Source organism: Zophobas morio, unplaced genomic scaffold (assembly GCF_036711695.1).
Source record: "Zophobas morio isolate AGI-343-1 ecotype UQ-CSIRO unplaced genomic scaffold, CSIRO_AGI_Zmor_V1 ptg000024l, whole genome shotgun sequence".
NCBI lineage: Eukaryota > Metazoa > Arthropoda > Insecta > Coleoptera > Tenebrionidae > Zophobas > Zophobas morio.
Genome location: NW_026972129.1, coordinates 2,224,853 through 2,251,799, shown reverse-complemented (window position 1 = coordinate 2,251,799; position 26,947 = coordinate 2,224,853). Strand labels below are relative to the sequence as shown.

General features: G+C 37.4%; 1 protein-coding gene and 1 long non-coding RNA gene across 2 annotated transcripts; both read right to left on the bottom strand.

The window, feature by feature from the left end:
• Positions 1-13,203: 13,203 nt before the first annotated feature.
• Positions 13,204-14,003, bottom strand: LOC135135121 (uncharacterized). Its single transcript, XR_010281441.1, has 2 exons — positions 13,814-14,003; positions 13,204-13,739 (listed from the first exon to the last, which is right to left on the bottom strand). It is a non-coding gene; the product is annotated as an uncharacterized LOC135135121 (long non-coding RNA).
• Positions 14,004-23,242: 9,239 nt separating this feature from the next.
• LOC135135301 (histone-lysine N-methyltransferase SETMAR-like) lies at positions 23,243-26,441 on the bottom strand. The gene is made up of 5 exons (XM_064064326.1): positions 26,320-26,441; positions 25,374-25,717; positions 24,524-25,271; positions 24,141-24,196; positions 23,243-23,493 (listed from the first exon to the last, which is right to left on the bottom strand). Exons 2-5 carry the CDS (start codon positions 25,696-25,698, stop codon positions 23,243-23,245), a joined length of 1,380 nt encoding a protein of 459 aa, XP_063920396.1. The 5' UTR covers positions 25,699-25,717; positions 26,320-26,441.
• Between the last annotated feature and the right edge of the window lie 506 nt (positions 26,442-26,947).

Genomic DNA, 26,947 nt, shown 5'->3' with positions numbered 1-26,947 from the left:
ATTTTCCATTTTTTTTATTTTTCGATTTTCCATTTTTTTAATTTTTCGATTTTCCGTTTTTTTTTTTTTAATTTTTCGATTTTCCATTTTTTTTTTGGGTATCGTTGGTGATTTTTAGAAAAAGCGACGGTTACGGTTTTCAGATTTTATTTAGTTCCTTTTACTGTTTGAGAGTGCCAGGGAGAAGAAGATCGAAGGGTGTTTGAATGGTCGACAGGTAGGCTCGGTTTCAAATAGGTGGTAGTAGGTAAAGACAGAGTTTAGAAAATTCTAGAAACGGAAAGAGAAAGTATGTAGGAGCGTAAGGCTGGTAGACGAAAGATAGGACGTATTTACATTTGTACAAAGATTATGAATGCGCTCAGGTAGAACACCTGATTTTGTGGGAACGGTTGTTCCTACATTTTAATTTTTCGTTTTTCCACTTTTTTTTAATTTTTCAATTTTCCAATTTTTCGATGTTTCGATTTTTCATTTATCCAATTATTCAATTTCTCTGTTTTTAAATTTAATATTTTTTTATTTCTTTATGTTTAGACTTCTTGATTTTATCTTTTTTTTTATGTTGGTTTTTCGATTTTTAAAATTTTTCGATTTATAGATTTTCCGATTTCTCAATTTTTTCAACATTATCAGTTTTGGGAACTTTTCAATTTCTTTTTTCAATTCTGAACGCTTAGAATCGACATTGGCATGAGCGCGCTCTGGTCTGAGGATCAAACATGTTCCCAGGCGACGACTTATTAAAAATTGTTATCGCTAATTCCACTAGAAGTTTAATATTTTATGCGAAAATGGAACACTCCTATTTTTAACATCCATACTCACTAACCACGGTAAACTTGGCAAAAAGTACCTACGTTACTAAGGGAGAATAAAATCATATTTGCAAAGCGAAAATCAATTCCCAAATGTTCAGAAAAACAAAAATTGGAACAAAAGCAAAAATTAAAAAAAAATTCTGAACCATTACACTGCCAATGTTATTGATGCATAAATGACTTATAAATATTCAGTTTATTCCTAAAGACAAAAATGTTCCGAACGTCCCTCAACTGCGACCAATTGAACGCTTTTGAAGAAATCAAAAGTGGAATTTGTGTGAAAAATGTAGGGTAGAAACCCTTCACACATATAGAATTAAGCAGTGTGTATTGCTGAAAATTTGGCAGAAAAAAATATTGGCTTTCACAAATTTAATGCGCCGCGCCGTGTTAAAACAAAAATTTGTGAAGCAAGTAGATATGTTGCAAATCGTACTCTATAAAGTTGTTTTATAAATGTTAACAGTTGCATTTTTAATTCGTCATTCAATAATAAAGTTATGCTAGTTTGAAACTTGCGCAGATTTTTGGTCCCCACACCCTTATTTGATTCGAGTCGCAAAGTGTCAGTAATTTTCCGTGCCGTCCGACTTGTTAAATTTCAAACTAAAACGGCTGCAAGAGGGATTCACTTACAGTAGTTGTGTTGTACAAGCTCAGACAACAACCCGTAAAATGGTATTAGTAACAACCATTGAAGGTTAGAGGGCTTTTGTCGCATTTTGGGGCGCCATTTGACCGCCAATATTAACTTACTGGTACGCATAAGGATACGGGGTTGCCGGTCTTTTAAATACATAGTCACTGCCTCAATCATAGCATTATATAAACCAGTAAAATCAGCCTTCTTGAAGTTATATCGAAAAATGTCACACGGTGTGGGAGAATTTGGATTAGTATGATGTGGAACGCTAAAAGTGGTCAAGAGAGCAGGGCAGTGGCGGCTGGTGGGTCAAAATTTCGGGTCGGCCAAATATTTTGAGTCTACACCTTGGTGTTATATATTTTCGTAATGTATGGCTACTACTCATTAACCACTGACATTTTACGTGCCAGGATGTACAAAACATCTCAAATGTTTCGACCTGTTAAAATAATTTTTTATAGGAAATTGACAATGTCAGTTTGATTCCAAATACTATTAATCCTTAATTCTACTTGTTCTGCTTTATCATTAATTGAGAACCACCGAAAACATTATTTTTACTGAGTTCCGCGTCGACCGGCGGCTATACGGCTTGCCGACCCCGGACATCCACAATTAAATAATAATAATTAAATAATGACATGCAGTTAAAAAATATAAAAAAAGTAATAATAAAAGTACCAACTGTTAACTATCTTCATTTACATTTATTTTTTTTAATGTATATGACAAATTGTCAAATAAATTAATTGAATAATTGAAAAATTAAAATGATTTAAAACTTTAAATTCGTTTCTGAAATATCTGAAAACGCTTAGATGCTAAAAATACAGAAAAAGCGCATTTATGTTGTAGCTAAGTTATGTACGAAAAATAAAATTTTAGATAATTTAATGTAATTTTTTTCGTTTATTATTCATACACAGAAAAATGTATTAAATCGACAATTATTATTAAAAAAAAATAGTATGCACTGAAGAACATCGAAGCCGTTATTGTTTTGTAATTTGGTTAGCTATCTTAAATATTAAGCGTTTTAAAAACTAAATTCGCGTTGCTGGGTACGGCGAAGGAGGATTTCGCCGGACCTGGCACAACATACGTTCCGCCAGGTCTTTGTCTACTACAGTGTACTAGACAAAGAGAACGATGAAACCGTAAGCTGCTACGAAGTCGAAACATCGAGCATAATGCATTCCTGGGTACGGCTTGCCGAAATCTCGCCGGCAAAGCGTGTTTATCAGCAATTAAAATTAGCAACAAATGCTTTATTTTGTACCTACAATATAATAAAATATATTTTTTAATATATATGGTCTATCCTAACGTACATTCAAACTTTATTTCTTTTTTTATTTTCTAATTTCAACGCTTACTAAGTATTTTAAAATGACTGGTACGGCGTGGCCGACCCTGCCGCCCCTGACCAGCCGCCCCTGGAGCAGGGTGATATCTACTTTCAGGTAGAAGTGCCGAGACATCGTGTTGCACATTGCATTTAAGATTAGAACAAACGAGATCAAGAAATCTGCCATCACAGCTAGGTATATCATTAAATTGTTGAAAGTCCATTACATTCAGAAACCGACTTAGATATGCACTTTTTATGTCATTCACGTTCGAGTTAATAAAGTTCTTAAAACATGGGACGTTAAAATCACCAACACAAACAACGTTAGACTCGTACAGAACATTTAGTTGCTCAATACAATCCAAAACAAGAGAAAAATCAGAAGCAGAAATCTGCGGAGGAATATAAAAAACAAATACATAAACTGAGATTACAACATTTATTTTCACTTTGCAGCCGACCACATCAATCATAGGGATAAGTTCACGTATGAACTGAAGATTCAAACGTTCACACTGAAATGAATTGCGTATCAAAAGCATGGCACCACTACCCCTAGTAAGATTTAACTGTTGAAAATTCCTGTCACAACGAAATACCTCATACTGATTACTATCGACAATTTCAGTAGACAATATTGAAGACGAAAGCCAAGTTTCTGAAATAGCAATAACGTCACAATCAGATGAGGAGGCATTTATATAAAAATCATTGAGCTTTGTGTTCATACCACCGACATTTTGATACACTAACGAAAAAGAAATATTTAGTTTTTTGATTGAACAATTTTTATTTCATGGTTCATACCTTTTTCAGAACTGTATGTTAGATAAGGCTGCACCGTAACACCTGGTGGTATAGCCACCCTTTAAATAAAAATTCACCCTTTTGCCGCCAACAAACTTACTGATTACAGAATTCTAATATTCCGATAAGTAGTTGTTGGTAACATTGTGTAATAAACTCCACGCGTTATCTGCCACCCTTTTATTTCGGAACAAAATTTCGTCAAAAAATCTGTCAACAGTGAGACGAAATTTTATTCTCTACTCCAGAATTATTTCGAGTATTAAAATTAATATTTCAAAAGAATACTGGAAATGTTTATTCTGTGCTGAAGGTCTATTGTGGGCAGCCTGTCATAAATTATCATTATTCTTCATTATCGACTTACCATGTTTTTCTAAATAAAGAACAGGTTATTATTTTGTGGTTATTTTTTTATTAGAAACGTTTTGAATGAAAGCGCTTTTCTATGTTAAAAAATACACTTCAAATGAGTTTCATTTCAGTGAACAGACTATGGTATTCTGATCCATTTTGCTCTTCTCTCCCGGTACTCGTTTTTCCGACCTCTCCCCTAGATTACACCAGTGACGTCACAGCATATTTCAGTTTTAAAGTATACAAATTTCATTCGAGATACACCCACATAAAACTTTATGACAGATAATTAGTGAAACCCCTGCACAATGGCAACAGTAATTTATTGCTTTTAACACCCTATGCGACCAGATATCGGCACGTTCCGGCAGAATTTTTCAGGGCCGTACTCTGTTAAAAAAATAAGGTGAAATAATAGACAAATAGTATTAGTTAAATAATATTTATAAGATGTCACTATAACGACCGACAAGTAAGACGTGAAATCAGTTATTGAAATGAAGACCAATTCAAATCTACCCAAAGTTCCTTTTGGGAATTTGAGTAAACAATTTCATTACCGAAACCAGGTAAAACTTTCAACTCAACCCGAATACGGCTCTGTATAAAATGACCTGTCAAGCCCTTGTCATAATTTATGGTTGCGGTTTCAGGAGCACCGCTTTTTGAGTGATTGGTGCCATAAAAATGTATGTGGGTGTATCTCGAATACGGTTACAGTACGTAGAGTGCCTAAAGACATAAGCGTTAGTCTAATAGCGATTAGGGTGTATTTGTAAAGTAGTTAAATAAAGCATAGTTAAGCGTAATCTGGTGTGTGATTAAATAAGCGTGTTTTTACACTATTATTTAATAAAAACACACACTTTTTACTTCCCGAGCGTAAGCAAAGGAAGTATTGTAATCGAGTCCGTCGGCCGACTCTCTACTTTTACGTTTTCTCGATCTTTCATGACCCCTAGAAGACGAAGAAATAGGTCTCCTATTTCCGTCTGTCTGTCCGTCTGTCCGTCTGTCCGTCTGTCCGTCTGTCCGTCTGTCCGTCTGTCCGTCTGTCCGTCTGTCCGTCCGTCTGTCCGTCCGTCTGCCGTCCCGGATTTTTATTAGACAGATAATCTCCGAAAGTACTCGACCGATTGTTGTGAAATTTTGTACTTATATTAAGAATATCATGTAGACGGTAAAACGCTAACCAAAATTTGTCTAATCATCCCCACCACTAATGCGATGACGTCACTTCAAAATTGTACATAGTAAATGGGTTTTCAATTGTATAAAATAACATAGTCCTACACATGTAGTTTACAACTCTGAATCGACTTTTCACCCGAAACGTCCAGATTTTTGGAAAAAAAATCAAAATTATAAAACAACATTTTGAAATTTAATTTTTAATCTGCTAACCAGAATGCTTTGAAATGTTGCAGATGTTTTAAGGCTATAAAGAGCATCATAAATCTTTAGTCAAAAAATATTTGCTTATCCCCTCCAAAAACTTGATGACGTCAGCTCAAAAGTTTGTGGAATAAATCATATCTAAAATGTACAAAATATGATGAGTCTGTACTTGTGATCTATCACTCCATTCATATTTTTTGGATTTGCATATACAGGGTGACTCAAAAAAATTAATGAATGCGTAAATTTATTTTACTGATTTACTCAGAAACTACAAAACCGAATGCTTTGAAATCTTGCAGATGTTTTAAGGTTATAAAGAGCATAATAAATGTTTAGTCAAAATATATTTGCTTATCCCCTCCAAAAAATTGATGACGTCAGCTCGAAAGTTTGCCGAATAAATCCTATCTAAACTGTAAAAATATGATGAGTCTCTACTTGTAATTTATCACTCCATTCATATTTTTTGGATTTGCATATACAGGGTGACTCAAAAAAATTAATGAACGCGTAAATATATTTTATTGATTTAATCAGGAACTACAAAACCGAATGCTCTGAAATCTTGCAGATGTGTTAAGGTCATAAAGAGCATAATAAATGTTTAGTCAAAATATATTTGCTTATCCCCTCCAAAAACTTGATGACGTCAGCTCGAAAGTTTGCCGAATAAATCATATCTAAAATGTACAAAATATGATGAGTCTGTACTTGTGATCTATCACTCCATTCATATTTTTTGGATTTGCATATACAGGATGACTCAAAAAAATTAATGAATGCGTAAATTTATTTTATTGATTTATTCAGAAACTACAAAACCGAATGCTTTGAAATCTTGCAGATGTTTTAAGGTTATAAAGAGCATAATAAATGTTTAGTCAAAATATATTTGCTTATCCCCTCCAAAAACTTGATGACGTCAGCTCGAAAATTTGCCGAATAAATCATATCTAAAATGTACAAAATATGATCAGTCTGTACTTGTGATCTATCACTCCATTCATATTTTTTGGATTTGCATATACAGGGTGATTCAAGAAAATAAATGAAAGCGTAAATTTATTTTACTGATTTACTCAGGAACTACAAAACCGAATGCTTCGAAATCTTGAAGATATTTTAAAATTGTTATAAGCATGGTAAATTTTTGATCCAAATGTATTTGGTCGTCCCCCCTAAAAAATTTATGACGTCACCACAAAATTTTGCTGAATAAATCCTATCTAAAATGTACAAAATATGGTGAGTCTCTTCTTGTGATTTATCATTCCATTCAAATTTTTTCGATTTGCATATACAGGGTGACTCAAAAAAATTAATGAATGCGTAAATTTATTTTATTGATTTAATCAGGAACTACAAAACCGAATGCTTTGAAATCTTGCAGATGTTTTAAGGTTATAAAGAGCATAATAAATTTTTAGTCAAAATATATTTGGTTATCTTCTACAAAAAACTGATGACGTCAGCTCAAAAGTTTGCCGAATAAATCGTATCTAAAATGTACAAAATATGATGAGTCTGTACTTGTGATTTATCATTCCATTCATATTTTTGGATTTGCATATGCAGGGTGACTCAAAAAAATTAATGAAGGCGTGAATTTATTTTATCGATTTAATCAGGAATTACAAAACCGAATGCTTTGAAATCTTGGGAATATTTTAAAGTTATTATAAGCATGGTAAACTTTTGTTCAAAATGTATTTGTTCATCCCTCCTAAAAAAATTGATGACGTCACCCTTAAATTTTGCTGAATAAATCCTATCTAAAATGCAAAAAATATGATGATTTTGTACTTGTGATTTATCATTCCATTCATATTTTTTAGATTTTCTTAAGAGGTGGTTCAAAAAAATTAATGAAGTCAATTTATTTTATTGATTAAATTAAAGGCAACACTTATTATTAGTATTACACCCCAACCAACCCAATTTGGTAGACACAGAATTTGTTAAAGGAAAAACTCGGTTGAAACATAAGGGTAGCACGCTTATTTACATCGACTTTAACATTTCAGACCTGCATTTGCTTTATGCGCTCACTTGGTTCCGCGAATGTGAAATAGACATGTTTATAATCAACCAATTGTGAATTTCACCGTCAAGAATTAAAATAAAACCCAATGTTTTATATAATAAGCGGAAGTCGAAGCAATAAAACCGATGGTCGTTTTGTTTACAGTTTCTCTGTTTGACTCTCACGTATGGTGTTACGCTTGTCATCTTAAATTAAGAATGTTTATACATAAACGATTTTCAGTTGCCGTATACGTGAGTAAATTGTTTCGTTATTTTATTGATTATAAAAAATCAATATTCAAAACGACCCAATTCATTTTCCCGAAAATTTGGGAATACAATAATTTTGTTCTTAGTATTACACTACATCTATCCCAACTGATATACGTGTCCTTGCAAAAATGTTGATGACGTCATCGCAATTTTTTTTAAATTCCCACTACAAAAATGTAATGAGAAAAAAACACAATAGCCATGCAGTCGTCAAGTTTCCGACAGCGAGGGAAGTACTGTCTAAACTCTTTAGATCAATTTTTTTAATTAATCTAGCCAATATTTCCAGAGTGGTGCTAGCTATGAGATTAATGGTGCTAGCTGGTGCTAGGTTTAAACTATCTGTAAGTAAATTTTCATGTGCATTAAATAATACCGGGGGGCTAGCGTTAACTTGCCCCAAGGTGCTACCTCTTGAGTAAAATTCGTTAACTTGGTGGTGCTAAGTTAACGAACCCCAATTATAGGCAATTCAATTTACGCAAAGCCAACTTTTCTCTACTCCGCCAACTACTTCTGTCAACTGACTGGCCCTGTTTGCTTGTTTACAATTTTATGATATCGTATACAATATACAGCGTGTTATTGAAAGGTATACAAATTTCATTCGAGATACACCCACATAAAACTTTATGACAGATAATGAGTGAAACCCCTGCACAATGGCAACAGTGATTTATTGCTTTTAACACCCTATGCGACCAGATATCGGCACGTTCCGGCAGAATTTTTCAGGGCCGTACTGTGTTAAAAAATAAGGTGAAATAAAAGACAAATTGTATTAGTTAAATAAATATTTATAAGATTATAAGTCACTTTCAGACTCAGATGAGTCGTTATTTATTGAAATTATAATTTCGTTAGGCCGTGTATTTACAAATGTTGATTCAACTTTTATAACATGCCGAATACAATTCTGCCATTTTTCAGAAGATATGAGTTCTGATTGTTGTCTAATGAGATTTACTACAGCGGGAGAACTTTCTGGACGATTATTATATTTTCTAATATTATATCTACAACATTACCGAAAGCAGGTAAAACTTTCAACTCAACCCGAATACGGCTCTGTATAAAATGACCTGTCAAGCCCTTTTCATAATTTATGGTTGCGGTTTCAGGAGCACCGATTTTTGAGTGATTAGTCCCATAAAAATTTATGTGGGTGTATCTCGAATACGGTAACTATACGTACAAAATAAAATCCGCAATTGGTCTCGAAGTATGGATGCTAAAAGTTAATAACAGTTCAGGTAAAAGTGTTCTCCTTTTAGTGATAAAAATTATTAAAATTTATGTCCAAATTCGTTGCACGGCTCCGATAAAAAGATCATCTCTCATTTCTATAGCAACATTTAGTCTTGACAAAAGTTTTATTGTTACAGTTGCTAGGATTTACTAATATAAATTAATTTTACCTATTTATCTTTCAGTAGCGTCTAAAAAGGTTGGATAAGGGTTAATTTTTCTCTTATAATTTTGATAACACAAAATAAATTTTTCTACTTCCCGAAGAACCATCAATTTTGTTGTACGTACCTTTCAATAACACCCTGTATTTGAAATCTGTGTTCCTAGGTTTAAATTAAGAAATTAATCGCGTTGTTACCCAGGTTCAACTCTGAAATTATTGAGTTAATCACTTAATACAAATAAAAACTTCCTTTCACAACAGATTTAAAAACCATAAAGGCGGCCACACACAGAGAGGGAAGAGTCAAGACTTGACTGTACGTGCACGAGGTACAGTTAAATCTCTTACTAGTGTATGGGAAAGAATGTGGCATGTGCAGTCAGGTCTGTTGGCAGCAAAATCGTCTTGATTTTTAACGTGCACAGTTACAACTGCGCGGAGACAAGTCGCAGCCCGCTTGAGTTTAAATAGCGCCGCATTTTTAAAGGAAGTCTGACTTATTTTACAAGTTTAGTTTTTATAATACAAATGCTACAGAACTGACAGGGAAGCAGTAGTGTGTGTGTACAGATAGAGAGTAGGGATTTAACTTAAGAAAAGCGTGCACACTTTTAACTGCATGATCTTCCCGCTCTTTGTGTAGGGGCCTTAAGACCTAGTATTTTTCAAGCCTTAAACCGTTCCAAGGACTCGCTTACAGGAAGAGTTGACGAAATACCTTGTTTTCTCCTAAAGGATTGCGCCTCAATCTTTGTTTCTTCTTTATGCTACGTGGTACGTATTTATTCAATTTCATTATTAAATCGTCGTTATTTCCCAATAAATGGAAAACGGCCACTGTGACGGCTGTCTTTAAAAAATGTGACATTTCCATGGTGGAGAATTGTCGCCTGATTGCCTGCTTTGCAATTTTTCCAAAATATTATTCAGTCGATTATTTTGTGACGATCCACCCTTGAGGCAAAGCCGCAAAAATACCGCAATAAGAAACTTTAAAACATAATTCTATAACCCTATAAGGACTAAATTCACATATTCGCAAAAAGCAACCAAATTGCGCATATCTAATCGCGTATGTATTACCCAACGACCAGATAATTACCTTACAAACCTATATTCGCACATTATTAAGAATTACTCAACTTCATCTAAATACTACACCCAAGCAAAAGTTTCAAGATGATGAAAACACGTAACGTTAAAATGATAACAAGACAAAAAAGAATACACAACATTTTCACGTGATACTAACGGCTTTCAATTAAAAACGCAGAGGAACCAACAGCAAATAAATCACACCAAATTAGCAATCAAAGGTTTCCGCAAACAAACGAAATATACCTAACTTTAGTCAACCAATAAATAAGGCACACATGCGTTACACAATAACGCAACGTAAAATATAAGCATAAAACAAACCAAATCTTACGCATTAACATCAATCAATTTTGCGATTTATCGGCTGACGAAATTGAAAAGATGATCCGAGACGTGGGTTAATGGAATTGCCCAATATCGTGTTGAAACGTCACACTTTTCTCCAGGAATTAAAAAAATTCAAAAATGAGGGATTGTTCCGATTAGTTTTTTTTAGACTAGGCATAGATTTTCCAAGATGGTACGATCGGTTATTCCTGGCAGGATTCAAGCGTGAAAAGTGTAAAAAAAATGTGGAGGTGCGAGGTAATTAAATGTTTGAAAACAATATGAACACAGTATTTTAATAAAACATAGAAAACATTATTTTAATTTGTATTGTTTATAGATACATTGTTTTGCATGCAGGTTGTCTCAAAAGATTCATTCCTGGTATTCTTCTCCAAAACAAAAGATGGTGATTGATTATCATGGCGAAATAGACCAACATAATTGTTTTGCATTGGTTTGAACAACACCTGTTAGCTAGTTTAGAAGAACCATCTCTTATCATCATGCATAATGCTCCGTATAATAGTACGATAATTTTAATAAGGCACCAACTTCCAAAAAAAACATGATACTACAAAATGGCTGGAGAGTAACGACATTGATTAGATATATTTCATTGTTCTTTCGGTGCGAGGGAAGTTCTGTCGAAACAACTTTCGACCAATTGTTTACATTTTTAAGAGACATATGGAAAGAAGATTTTATATAATATTAAATTAGAGTAATAATCGCAATGTTGTTTTAATCAAAATTAACTCTATGTACATTAAAATTTTGCAAATTACATGTCATAACAGAGATCATATGAATGTGACAACTTGTGACACAGAAAAGAAGGGTCCAAAAATCACAAAATCTGCTTGCCATAAGTTATGGAGAACACCTTATATCGTTCAATGATTTGCATTGAATGAAATAAGCTTTTACATACTTGATACAAAAAACCGTAATGTTACTATTACTATTTCATGAATAGAAATAGCATCGCGCATTTGCGTATTTCTTTTCACAATTTTTAATGTTTGACCGCATTTCTTGAAAAATAAATTAACAAAAGGGTCGTAAAATCATAAACTCTTTGTCGGTTCGAGTAAAGAGGGTCCATTTTCCTCGCAAGTACAGCTGTGTCGTGGACAGGGTTTTGAGAGCTTTGTATGATCGACAGACATTTAACATCTATCGGCAAGCAACATTTTCCAAAGCATCCTCTCAAATCGACAAGCCCTTGAAAGTAACTATGGCGAATTCTCGCAAAGTTACTCTCCAGTGGACACGTAACGATTGGTTACAGCCATGAAGATAGAATAAGAGGAGGGAAAAAGCACCTGATACCGAGCTTTCGACTGGGATCATGAATGGTTCTTCCAGCTCCTCCGAGTTGTTCCAGTAGCGTACTCGAAAGCGCTTATCGAAAGCCTGGACATACGAGACAAACATTAATGCAAGTTAATTGCATTGATTAAGTACATATATATTTCATCGATGTTAATGGCATGGTAGAAGGAGACATGGTATAGGCATACGCATCGGGTGTGACGTCAAGTGGGGTGAAATTAGCGCGAAATTTAAAATACAAACTTTCGTTATCCGACAACTAATTGACGTATTGGACAGAGCAATGACAACTCAAGCTGAAATTCCCTAGACTTCCCTAGCGAAGCTCACAAGAGTCACAAGGTCGTTGATGCCACCTAACGTCACAAATGGATGCGCAGACCATTTTTAAATTGGTAGATCGGATGCCTATACCATGTCTCCCTCTACCATGGTTAATGGTAAGAGTCATGAATGGGTAAAGGTTAAATTCTTTTACTATTTGCTACCCTGGGGGTCGATTCTCGAACTCGTTCGAATAAGTTCCGCATACGCAAGTGACCAACTTTCGAGCGGTTTTGAAGATTCGGTATTCTCGAACCGCGCGCACACGTTGGTATACCCAAATGTTCGAGCGTATACGAACGTCAAGTTACGAGTGGGTCACGGCTGTAGAATATAAGGTTGGTACACTAAGGGAAATTTGGTGGAATAGAATATGGTGGTCCTAGGCGGCTTTGGCGCGCGTTAGATCGTTTCGCCATCTGTGAATTACGATTACACACTAACATCTTTATGAATGAAATTTTCCACTACTGCAATGGCAAATTGACAACTGACAGGTTTAGTGTTGGGCATAATCGATATATTTCACTAATCGAATGAATCGAAATAATCGTTTAAAATAATCGAATGATCACTCGAAAATTCGATTATTATCCAGTGCGCATGACTTAACGAAATTTGAATCGAACATTCAATTACGATTTATTTATCGATTGAAAATATTTTATTACAATGTCAGTGGTCCGTATTCTTTTCCCTTATTTAATATTTAGAGATGTTCGTTATTTTTTTTTTCTCTTTGGTATATGCTTTTATCGTATTCTTTTCTCACTAATTCTAATCAAAATTTTTGAAACCGAATGGCTTAACAAAAAAAAAATCAGACGAGCCAATTATGTTTGTAAATTACACTGCTTTTCAAAAAAATTGCAACATTTACCACGCCCTGCATATTCGTAAAATTGTCGAAGCATTTCGAACGATTCTTCTTGCAGCAATTTCGCGGTACGACAAACCAGCCTCTCGCATAGCCACAATTCTGCCTGTGTCAAAGGCGCCAATTTGTTCAAATTTAACATTTCTTCACATCGGTGGCATTTTATTGCATAAAGTGATACAACTGACAGACACCCATAAAAATAAAATGTAAAATTTGTTAAAAAAAAATGATAAAATTTTTAACTTCTTCACCAAGAAAAACATGAAAAATATTCCAAAGCGTGCGTTGTTTTCCACCATATTTTCATCATCTTTTCCGGAGAACATGGTGCTTCGATGGGTGCATATAAGTCATTAAAAACCAGCCTGATGACTCTTCTGTTAATGTTGATATGTTATGGAATTACCTTGATGACAAAATTGCCAGATCCACAAATGTATTAGCTGTTTCACCAAAAGCAAAAGCTATTGTAATGATAAAGGAATATTTATCAATGCCAAACATAGCCCGAACATGCAATCCTTTGAGCTTTTGGATGGAGAATAAAAATTTGTTTCCCGAATTATTCAAGCTCCATGAAAAATATCTTTGTGCACCAGCCACTTCCGTACCGTCAGAAAGAATAATTTCGAAAACTGGTCTCATAACCAATTTGCGAAGAAACCGACTTGCACCTAAAAATTTAGATTATATTGTTTTTTTAAACACAAATTTGCAAATGTAACAAATAAATTTTTATATTCCTAACCTTTCGTTATTGACGTGTTCATCTTCAAAATGACATTTCGCATTCGCAGTGACACTTGTAACACACTACCACCAACCTAACAAATGAAATTTACTAACGATTTCGATTATTTTCTACGGTTAGTTGCCTGAATCCGAATGAATTATTTCGAAATCTCGAATCGTAATCGGTTCGTGTACTCGTGCGCAATCGGAACGAAAAACGAAACGAATAATCGAATAAACGAATGATTTCTAAACGATAATCGAATGATCGATTATTCGGGTATAATCGAGATATCTCGATTATATCATTCGTAATCGCCCAACACTAGACAGGTTGCCAAAACTGTCATTCTACTTCTAGTTGATGTATTATGATAGAAATTACTGTTTAAATTGGTTTAACGAGATCGCCAACTCAGAGAGGAACGTACATTTATACATAACAAACCTCGGCAACCGCAGGTTTGTTCGATATTTCTAGCACTATTGTTTCATGTAAACAATCATTAAACAAGCATGTGCGATGACCAGATAAACACAGATTCCTTCGAAAAACAAGTTGACAATGTACTGGTTAAGAACTTTTCGGTGATTGATTACATTAGCCACCGCGATTTTGCCGAATCCGCCCCCACAAAAACCTCATACAACACCCCTGATCACGTTCCTACCTAACCTTCAAATGTTGTACAAACATTTCTCATACTCATAACATTTGAAGAGTAGGAACGCGTTCAGGGCAGGGGCGTTGTATGAGGGTTCTGCAAAAACGGTTTCAGAGAAGTCGCATAGTAGCTAGTGTAAACAATGGTCAAAGACGCTTCCAAAAGATTGAACGTTTAACATAAAAATTATTATTAAATGCTTTGATTAAATGTCAAAGTTGTCATTTATGTCGGTATAATCGTGTCCTTTTGATGTGGCAAAAATTAATGCCGCTAAATACCGTAAGAGGGACCCATTTGACAACGCGCGTCATGGCCAACTGGTACGGAAAGAAATTATTCCACCTACCGGAACGGGAATGAATGAAAGATACTGAACCTATCTATTCTACAGCCGTGGAGTGGGTAGACGCGATCGCATTTTGGTTTGCGAGTGGTGAAAGCTAACCTAAAACTCTGTTTGGTTTTGGTCGTTCTGTGTTAACGTCAATATAATATCTTTAATCTGCTATATCTGTTAATACAGGGTGTTATTGAAAGGTACGTACAACAAAATTGACAGTTCTTCGCGAAGTCCAAGAAATCTGAAAAACTTATTTTGTGTTATCAAAATTATAAGGGGAAAATTAACCCTTATCCAACCTTTTTAGACGCTACTGAAAGATAAATAGGTAAAATTAATTTATTTTAGTAAATCCTAGCAACTGTAACAATAAAATTTTTGTCAAGACTAAATGTTGCTATAGAAACGAGAGATGATCTTTTTATCAGAGGCGTACAACGAATTTGGACATCAATTTTAATAATTTTTATCTCTAAAACGAGAACACTTTTACCTGAACTTTTTTTAACTTTTAGCACCCATACTTCGATACCAATTGCCGATTTTATTTTGTACGTACCTTTCAAAAACACGCTGTATACATTAATAGAAAGGGTTACCATTCCAAAAATACCCAAATTGTAATGTATCAATTTGATTGTGGGAATTTTATAATTTCATTTACAATTTTGACATTTGTGATGCAAATTTAAAAATTTTAAATTGAAACAGCCGATTTCTGTGTAGTACATATGATAGCTACATATGTATGAAGAAACAACGCACTATTGCGATATTTTGGGTAATTTCTAATAATACATTAACACGTTCTTATTATGGTAGTAACAATAATTTTTAGGTGACTCTGGCTAGCCACTGCGAACATTTCAAATACGTATACGTGCAGTTGTTTCAAATTTCAGTTTTCATTTACTGTACAAAACGGTTGTAATGGTATGCATAAGTATACCTGAATAAACATCGGGTAACCTAACCCTAAGAATTTTCTATAAACTAGGAGAGTACACGCAGTAATAAAGGTATTAATATGCAAATACCTGCTGGCTGTGGAGGTCCCACTCAAAAATAAACATTAAGTTTGTATCTGCATCATTGTAAAAAAATCACAAGAATTTGTATTAAATACGTAGGGTTGCATAAAATCGTAAAATCAACAATTTTTTTTAATCACGATTTTTTATGTTTTTTTAGTCTGTCAATTATTTGGAATTAAAATGCTAATTAAAATAGTAAGTATCCGACTTAACGTCATCCTTGAGTCGTACTTCTTAGTTTTGAACAATAAAGAGAATTTATTGTAATTTACATTGCAAAAAAGGAATTGATAGTGTTATTAATATAATATTCACTCCTATAATCTTTAAAATACAATTTAAAAGAATTATCGTTCCATTTTGTTGGAAATATTGTATTTTAGTTAAAGTTCAACTTATTTTGATATAAATTTGCATTAAAAGGGCCGTAATATGCATTACATATTCCAATCTGTAAAGAAAACTTAAAAAAAAAAACAATAATACTTCAAAGCAATAATTTAAATCGGGCCAATCCTGCTACTACGTGTTTTGCTGCTTAATAAATTTGAAGGTAACAGATTAAAATAGTCCTTGGATTCAAACTCACCCCGCGTGAGTTCTGCCAACCATCGCATTTAAATATCCTCTGTATTTTGCCGCTGTTGCCATATCCTCACTCGAACAGAGGCCTTCGTATGCGCATCGAGTTGCTATTCGCATTGGATCTCGTTCAAGAAGACGGATTTTCGTTTCGAATAGCATCTTGGCATGCGCATCTATTCGTATTCGCATCTTTGCGAACGAGTTCGAGAATCGACCCCCTGACCTGTGAACCCATTCGTAACCAAAGTGCAACGTCTCTGATCGTCTGTTGACAACCGACCGCTTCCGATGTAGTACGGAAATAAGTGGCTTTTGCGTGAAGCTCTTTTGCCGGATTGCCGGCGTTTCTTTGTATGTTCAACACCATAGATACTCTGTATATGAAGGATAACTAAAATGTATTATAGATATCACGTTGGGAACGATGACAGTACTGCTGAAAAATCCTTAGAAATGTGGATGGAATCGTTAGTTCAAATCGCACCTGGAGTATAGTACATAAGTACAGATAAAATTGTAGGAGAAATTCAGCAGACGGAAATTTTATTTGATCGAGAAGATATAACGTCCATTATAATTAATTTTTATAGTTTCTGGAGCAATCTTAATTTTTCGATAATTTAGGTTCCCTGCACCGTTTGGGATTCCTTTCTTATATGACGTCATTGCATACTTCGCGTAGAAACGCGACAGAAGTTACAAATTAGTTACTCAAATCAAGCTAATGTATTTAAGGTAACTAAACTCAATATGGCCTAGTACCCAATATGCCCTATTGCTTTTTCTCAAAGGTTTCAAACAAAATGTGTTTCGTTTACTTACAATGGAATTATTTGTGATGGTGATTTGACGAGTCAGTATGCGTTCTATTTTATGCCGCTAAATTTTCTCTGGATAGTTTTAATCTCAATTACGTTAGCAATTCCATTTTTTTTAGATTGTGTAGCTCCTTTTTTCCGCTTTTAAATGATCTGCATTAGTTGTACTTCTTAACAGCTTTTCAGTTGAGGTTACTGATAATATGTTCGCTTGTGATATGGAATCAATATGGCCTGGGCGGGCTGTTGGCCTGTTGGGTACATACTGCAGTTCTCGTTTGATTTTTTTTGTGAATAAGCTAATTTAAAATACTATGAACAAAAAGCAAGCTCACGGAACAAGCAAGAAAATTGTTTTTGCGAGATGTACCAAGAAAATATTGGAAAAGACATGAGAATATGCTTCGTATGTAACAAATACGTCCACTAGGAGTGCGTGGATATCACTAAAAATGATAAAGATATTTTTATTTCTCCTTATTGTGAAAATTAACTATTTGTTTGTCAATAAACTTTTTTTCCGTGCTTATTTTTTTTATTGGGATTTATGTACTCAATTTGGTCTAAAGACACATTTTAATTAAACCGGGTACTGTTGGGCTCTACAATTTTGAAAATGTCTGAAATTTGAAAATCATGTACAAAAATGTAACCTCTTCGACTCTCAGCATTACTCTTCCATTTCAAGTTCTTACAAAAATTTAAAAAAATCTCAAAGCTTAGGTAGGCCATATAGGGTACAGTTACCTTATATGTATTAATTGGAACATACGTGGCAAATATCCATGAGTTCTGTTAGCATTTTAATTTTAAAATAATAGCATTACAACAGCATGTTATGTAACAAGTGCAATAAGAAGCAAATTAGCAGCGTCGAGCATGGCCGCTAATATGCCTTATCCGAATTTACATATACTATTTTTCTCCAAATGTCAAAAAGTCCCTGTTCTTTTTATTGTTTTTAGACAATTTTGTTATAAATAATGAAAAGCAAGGTAACACTTCTTCTGTCTAGGCAGAAAAAGTATGTTTTTTACTGTTGAAGTTTTTATTTCATAATAAAACACCGCATCAACAACACTGAATTAGTTAGAGAAATGGCAGGCAGTATGGAAAGGTTAACTTTAGAGGTGTGGCCGCCTGGAAGTATGCAACCAGTTATACACACAGAATGCAGCCACCGGATTGGCAGTTACAACGCGCAAGCCCAAAGAGGAAACGCCATAGCCGAAACGTAGAGCAAAAAAACTCTCTCTTCTTCTCCGACTACTCCCCGTGTGCAGACGTCCTCTCCTCTTCAAAGACCTCCACGTGGACATACACTTACAACCTTGGGCTGTATTATCACTGTGTAGTTGGTATTGTAAATAAACCTGTACTAAAACCCGTTTCCGTTAGTAATTCGACGACAACAATTACAATTGGTGACCCCGACGTGATCGAAGAACTACGGGTACGAACATGCCGACTGCCGAAGAACTGCAACAGCAACTCGAAAAACAGCAAGAAGCCATCCGGAAGCTAGAGCAAGAACTCGCCAATACTCGAGCAAGCAAAACCACGGGAGATGAAGAGCTGCTCAAGAACCTCGACGAAGTAAAGGTCACATCGTCGAACTTGAAGCTACCGACATTTTGGCGACGCGATCCAGCGTTGTGGTTCGCACAGGTTGAAGCACAGTTTCACACCGCACGGATAACCTCGGACCAGACGAAGTATTGCACCGTGGTAGCGGCGCTAGACTGCAGCACACTCCAGCCAGTCACAGACATCGTAGCGAACCCACCAGACAAAGAGAGGTACGACACAATTAAGAAGAAACTGATAGCCGCCTACACCGATTCACAGGAGAAGCAGCTACGAAAGCTGATTAACGAGATGGAGCTAGGGGACCGACAACCATCCCAGTTATTCCGCGAAATGAAGGCACTCGCGGGGCAGCAGATGAATAGCGAAGTCGTAAAAACGCTCTGGCTACAGCGACTTCCACCACATGTCCAACTCGTGCTGTCTGCGAGCGAGGGAGTACCGCTGGAAAAGATGGCAGAAATCGCGGACAAATTGGCGGAAATACACAGAAGCAACGCTATGACTTCCAGTATCAACGCGATAGGCGCCACCAGCGACACGACGCGGCAGAACACCATCGTACCAACGCAGGAAACTAACCTCATTACGATAATTGTAGACCTCCAGAAACAGATGGCGGCCTTATCGGTAGCCGTAAATCACCTAAGCAACACGAGAGGGCGCAGTCCCCAAGCACGGCTAAAGTCACTAGATCTACTATTACTTTTAGAAAGTACGGCAAACTGCCTGTGGTCGGAATTCGACAGAGGGGAACCTAACCTATGTGTTAAACAAAGATAGCGCGAGGCTAGTAATTTTCGCTATCTGTCAACGAAAGTTTGATGTGTTTACGATTTGAGGTTACGACAGACTGTACTAGAATTATTGAGTTAACGGACCGGAAAGAACACTATTCCAGTCCCAAAGTAACTCCAGCCCTATTCAACGAGAAAGTGTCACCGGTAACCAGCAAACAGTCGTGGAAGACGTGTTACCACCAAGGCAATTGACGGCCAAATGACAGTAACAGGATCGCCATACTGGAAGCAAAAAATACCTGCTGTCGAAAAGACGGAGCATAACAAGGACACAGATATATTTCTATTTCATAAAAGTTACTAATTGCCACACATTTCAAGATCGAGTCACATTAAGCACGGCAGAATGACCGTCGAAATCGGTCAAGGACACACAGCAGGCAACGCACGGATCAAAATGGCGTTTGTTATTACCACGCCAAGTTCGGTGTAAACGCCCGAAAGTGTTTCGAACCTTGCACGTTTGTACAGCCGGAAAACTAGAGGCACCGTCGGGTATCGAGGCGGTACACGACGACGCGCGTCATCATCGTCTCTTCGTCACGGATCCCAAATCCGGTATCAGGTACCTAGTCGATACCGGAGCAGAGGTCTCAGTCCTGCCGAAAACGTTTTTAGGTAAGGCTCAGTCACAGACACAAGATACACCCGCCCTATTTGCAGCGAACAACACACCCATCCGCACGTTCGGCCAGAAATTCATGGTGGTTGACTTGAAACTACGCAGAACTTTTAAATGGGTTTTCATCCTCGCGGACGTCGAGAAACCAATAATAGGGGCCGATTTTCTCGAGTACTACCACCTCCTACCGGACCTGAGAAACCGGAAGCTGGTAGACCCTTTGACACATCTCTCTTCCCCTGGTTTCGTATTGGCCTGCTCCGTACCACGTATTACGACGGTGGCAAAAACCTCCAGCTACCACAACCTGCTGGCGGAATACCCGGAATTGACGAAAGCACCACGTCCGGGAAGTCAAACATCCAGCTCCGTAGTGCATCATATATACACAACCGGCCCTCCTGTAGCTGAAACACCACGCAGACTACCACCGGAGAAACTCAAGGCTGCCAAAGCTGAGATCCAGTACATGTTGGAGCAAGGTTGGTGTCGCCCCTCCAGCAGTCCATGGGCCAGCCCACTGCACCTCGTACAGAAGAAGAATCCTGGGGAATGGCGTCCTTGTGGGGATTATCGGAGGCTGAACGGGGTAACAATCCCAGACAGATACCCCATACCACACATCCAGGACTTCTCGGCCAGACTAGAGGGAAAAACGGTGTTCTCCACGATAGATTTGGTACGTGCTTACCACCAAATACGAGTGGCCGACGAGGACATCCCCAAAACTGCGGTGTGTACCCCATTCGGTTTATTTGAGTTCACAGTGATGACTTTTGGCCTACGCAATGCAGCGCAAACTTTTCAAAGACACCTCAATAATGTGCTCAACGATTTAGACTTTTGTTTCGCATATATAGACGATATTTTAGTTTTTTCCGCGAACCCAGAGGAGCACGTGCGACATTTAAAAACGCTGTTTGAAAGACTGAAGCAACACCAAATCGTGGTTAATGCAGCAAAGTGCGTGTTCGGGGCAAGTGAAGTGGAGTACCTAGGACATAGCATTTCGACTCACGGGACCCGTCCAGCAACCGCGAAAGTGACGGCGATAAGTGATTTTCCTAAGCCGCAAACTGTGAAGGAATTACGAAGGTTTCTCGGCATGATCAACTTTTATCGTCGCTTTGTCAAGAATGCCGCATCTATCCAAGCCCCGCTACATGTGTACCTGCGAAATTCAAAAAAGAATGACAAGACGCCAATCAGCTGGACTAATGAGACGGAAGAAGCGTTCAGCCAGTGCAAGAGCGAGTTGTCGAGCACTGTGCTGCTAGCACACCCTTCTGAGAACGCCTCATTAAGATTGACCACCGATGCTTCGGATACAGCCATGGGGGCTGTGTTGGAGCAGGAGGTTAAAGGCGACTGGCAACCCCTGGGATTTTTCTCAAAAAAGTTGACCAACACCCAACGAAGGTACAGCACGTACGACCGCGAACTGCTCGCGATATACGAAGCCATCAAGTTCTTTCGCTACATGGTAGAAGCGAGAGTCTTCACGGTTAGAACGGACCACAAACCTTTGGTTTACGTGTTCAAACAGAACTCAGAGAAAGCTTCCCCGAGGCAGCTACGCCAACTCGACTTGATCAGTCAGTTCACTACTGAGATAGAACACATTCCGGGCGAAAACAACATGGTGGCGGACACATTATCCCGAATCAGCGAAGTTCACACGGCAGCAGTGATCGACCCGGACGAACTCGCCTCCGCCCAAGAACAAGACCTGGAGTTGAGAAACCTGCTGAACTCCAGTACCAGTTTGAAGCTACAGAATCTCACACCCATGAATTCGGATACAGCGATCTGGTGCGACACGGCCACAGGGAGAATTCGCCCCTACATACCCCTCCACTTACGAAAAAGGGTATTTGACATGGTACATTCCAAATCACACCCAGGCGGCAAAGCCACATTCAAGGCGGTACATAAAAGTTTCGTGTGGCCATACATGGAACGCAACATAAAAAAATGGGCGCGCGAATGCCTTCCTTGCCAGCGGTCAAAGGTGAGTAGGCACACTAGAACACCCCTAAAACATTTTGAACTTACAGAATGCCGATTCGAACATGTACACATGGACATCGTTCGGCCATTACCACCATCACAGGGACACCGGTACTGCCTCACGATGACAGACAGGTTCACCCGATGGCCAGAAGTAATTCCAATGACGGACATGACGGCGGAGACGGTGGCGAAAACCTTTTACGCAACCTGGGTTGCGCGGTTTGGTTGCCCCCACCGTATTACAACTGACCAAGACCGGCAGTTCGAGGCCACACTGATGTCTGCCCTCACAGACCTTTTGGGCACTAAACGTTGCCGAACCACACCATACCGACCACAGTGCAACGGGATGATCGAGAGGTGGCACAGAACGATCAAAGCCGCCATCATGTGCCACGAGACCAGTGACTGGTACGACATCCTCCCTACGGTGCTGTTAGGTTTAAGGACAACAATCAAGGATGACCTTCAGTGTTCCCCAGCCGAGCTGACTTACGGCACGCAACTACGAATCCCGGGGGAATTTTTCTTCGCAAACGACGAGCCAGAAGTCGACCCCAACAATTTCGTCGACAAGTTGAGGCTCCACATGCGCAACGTCCGACCAAGACCAGCAACCCACCATGGCCACCACAAGACTTTTGTCCACCCAGAGCTGTCTGACTGTTCCCACATCTTCCTCAGAGATGACTCAGTCAGGAAGCCGCTACAACCACCATACACCGGACCACACCACGTATTACGACGTACAGACAAGGTGATAGTGATAAGCATGAATGGAAGAGAAACCACAGTGAGCCTGGACCGAGTAAAACCGGCTTTCATATCGGCAGAGTCCTGCACTCCGCCTCATGTGCAGCCCCCAACGCAACAGGTCCCGACAACACCTGCGTCGACGAGCACCACCACAAGGTCAGGAAGAACAGCCAGGCCACCAGTGAAATTCCGCGACTACGAAACGTAGTCACTGGGAGGGGACTACTGTGGCCGCCTGGAAGTATGCAACCAGTTATACACACAGAATGCAGCCACCGGATTGGCAGTTACAACGCGCAAGCCCAAAGAGGAAACGCCATAGCCGAAACGTAGAGCAAAAAAACTGTCTCTTCTTCTCCGACTACTCCCCGTGTGCAGACGTCCTCTCCTCTTCAAAGACCTCCACGTGGACATACACTTACAACCTTGGGCTGTATTATCACTGTGTAGTTGGTATTGTAAATAAACCTGTACTAAAACCCGTTTCCGTTAGTAATTCGACGACAACAATTACAGAGGCCTAGAATATTACTTGTGTAGGATTATAATTTTTACAAATATATTTATTTAAAAAACTAACAAAATGCACCCTCGGCATCTGAGATATGTATCTTAAGTGGGGGTTAATAATTAAGACAGATAAACAATCAGTCGCCTTTAAGACCTGCACTAAAATTTCCGCTTATACAATGTTTTACAAAATAAGAACTAGGATGTATTAAAAAGTTATAGAGAAAACCGATTTTGTTTACTTACCCTGAATTTTTAGCAACGCAGAACCATTTCACACTTTAGCGATCAGATCTGAACAGCTATTTTAGGTACTTACTAAAGCGAAATATGTACGTTAGTTATTTTAAAACCCGACAGAGACCGCTACTAAGTCAACTCAGTTATAGCCACTAGATTACATATAGTAGCGACATCGGGTCACTAACTGGTCCCACTAGTGCTGCCAACTTAAAATCCAGGCGAAAAATGGCGCCTCCTTTAAATTAAAAATTGTGTAAAATTAAAATTTGATACACAAAACAGGAAAAATTGTTATTATTAATACATTTATATATATTAATTATTGATTTTAACGCAAATCCCCACACGAATAACAGAACATACTTACTTGCAATAAACAACAAAATGATGTTTTGAGTTTTGACAACAAAACAGGCTTTGACTCTGTGCTACGTTGTAGTATATGAATCTCTCCAAGAAAATGGGGCAAAAAAAAGCATATGTATCTCCTATTATTTTTATTCATAGACTTTGAACTGTACACTATTGCTCTGTTATTTTGGTTACGTTTTTTTACATAAAAATACACCCTACTTCTTATATACAGAGAGTTCATAAATGATCGAGAACCACGTGATCAAAAATGTATGCAACCAAACATACACAATTGGCAATAGTGCAGATTAATGTCCCTAAATTCATTGGCGTCACAAAGGAGTTAAGAATAAAAAAATAAAGCATTTCATAAATTGTTTTTATTTAGGTATTTACAATAAATGTTGAAAATGATTTCCTTCGTTAGCAATACACATATTAACTCTTCTTTTCATATTATCAAATACTCGTTGAAGAGTGTAAGGAGTTATATTTTCAATTTCATGGGTTATTGGTTGTTGCAGCTCATCAATGGTATGCAACCTATTTTTGAAAACATTGTTCTTCAAATGACCAAACAAAAAAAAATCCGGCGCGGTGAGATCTGGCGATCTTGGGGGCCACAGTCCTTGACTTATAATTCGATCGTCATAAACTTCCTGCAAGAAACGAAGTGTGCTTCCTGCTGTATGTGCCGTCGCTCCGTCTTGCTGAAAGTAACCATACTGGCATTCGTCATCATGCAGTTGTTCAAAAAAGGGTTGTAGAATATTAGTGCGATATCTTTCAGCATTCACCGTATCGTGAAAAAAAATCGGTCCTATAATTCTTCTTCTTGAAATGGCTACCCAAACTCCAACTTCTATGGGATGCAAACTAGTTTCTACAAAACTATGAGGATTCTCAGTAGCCCATGTTCTATAATTTTGACTATTCACGTATCCACTCAAATGAAACCATGCCTCATCAGTGAAAAATGTTAAGCCTAATAAGGCATCATCATTTAAATTATTATTAAACCATTGGCAATTATTTATTCTTCGCTCAAAATCTGGTGGAAGTAATTCATGGACGACTGAAACTTTATACGGGTGCATGTGCAGAACTTTCTGTAGTGCTTTATGGCAACTTCCGACTGAAAGACCTGCAACAATTTAACTTTTAAACTGTATCATAAAATCTCTTTAATTCTTATGAAAATATTTAACGCCTTTAAAAAATAAAAAATCTGACAACCAATCTTTACCTGTCTGTGCTGATAATTTTCGTATAGATTTATTTGGACTTTGTTCTAACCGATGCTGGATGTCTTCTGTAACTTCTTCAGTCAAAACAGTTTTTCTGCCAGTTGTCTTTCCTTTGCAAATACAATTTTTAGTCTCAAAACGATGAACAAGGACCCCCTTATGATTTGCAAATGTTTGATACCCAACATTGGCATCTGGAAAGGCTTCCGTAAATTGGTCAATACACGACTGCAGTGAATAAGACCAGGTTCCGTCTGGGTTTCGGGTTCCACTTCGAAAGTGAGCCACCAGAATGAAAGCATCCTGTTCGGGTGTGAAAACCATTGTTAAACAACAAGTTTTCCTGAAAATGTCAAAGTAAACGTACTTAATTTTATATAGACATTTGGTGTGAAACTTCACACAACGCACCATTCGCCTTCGCACAAACCATTTCCACAGAACTCTTCTGCAGCACCCCCTGAACACGTTTCTAACCTTCAGATGTGTATAAATGACACCTTGTGTCAGAAAAACATATTCAGTGTTCGCACCCTATAGTTGCGGCCGATATACGCCATATACTGCACACGCAATTTAACTGACACCAATTCCAACAACTAAATGATCACGGAGCAAGAAGTTCCACGTTAAAGAGTATGTTTGTGATGGGGTGTATGGCGCGAGGGGATAGTCTGTGGGCGCGAAGAACCCGTGTGTCTATTAAAAATCAGACATTACCCTTCCGCGCATCCGCGCGTTGGTGACTGTAAGAAGTTAGGTTATATTAGCAACGGCTGATATTAAAGAGTAAAGGAATGCAAAATTTAACAATTTTTTGTGGCACTACATTTGAAGGTGAGGAACGTGATCAGGGGGTGCTCTAGAAGAGTTTTCTGCAAACAGTTTGTGTGAAATCGAACAGTGCCTGCGTTTTGTAAAATTTTACCAAATTTGATTACGTACCACACAGTTGTTAATTTCAACAAGTAATTAGTTCTGAAAAGAACTGATTTGTATGTAAGTAAACAATTAGAAAACACTAAAAACAGAACGAGAATGGGAATTATTACTACAAGGACGCTACTGATCGTAAATGACACTAATGGCAGATAAACGATAACAATTTAGTAAAAATAATTGATCATTAATCAATAATGCCAATCGATTTTTTAGTTACAAATAATTAACTGGTCACGTGGTTCTCGATCATTAATGAACTCTCTGTATAATTTAACAATACTTTCAATTATGTTATTGCCGCAGGTACAAAACATTGTTTTTTCCAAACTGTTGAGTACCATATTGCATATTTGATCATTTTTAATGTTATTGTTATTTAGAAGATGTAAAGTGTTTCGAAATATTTTTTCCATCTTCACAAATCGGCATTTTTATTGAATTTAACGCAAATCTCCACACGAACAACAAACACACGCACTTGCAATTAACAACAAAATGGTCTTTAGAGTTTTGACAACAAAACATGTTTTGACTTTTTGTGCTACGTTGTTTACACCAGGGTAGACAACACAAAACACAACCAAAACATCTGACATTTAGTTACTTCAGTGCAACCAACACAATTTGGGAC

What these genes read in the sequence shown, in the direction of transcription:
- LOC135135301 (XM_064064326.1), bottom strand. Translation starts at nt 25,698, where the DNA reads ATGGTTTTCACACCCGAACAGGATGCTTTCATTCTGGTGGCTCACTTT. An exon ending in AAAATTATCAGCACAGACAG is followed by an intron (nt 25,272 to 25,373) that starts GTAAAGATTGGT and finishes AAATTGTTGCAG; the next exon opens with GTCTTTCAGTCGGAAGTTGC. An exon ending in CATTTTGTTGTTTATTGCAA is followed by an intron (nt 23,494 to 24,140) that starts GTAAGTATGTTC and finishes AACGGGTTTTAG; the next exon opens with TACAGGTTTATTTACAATAC.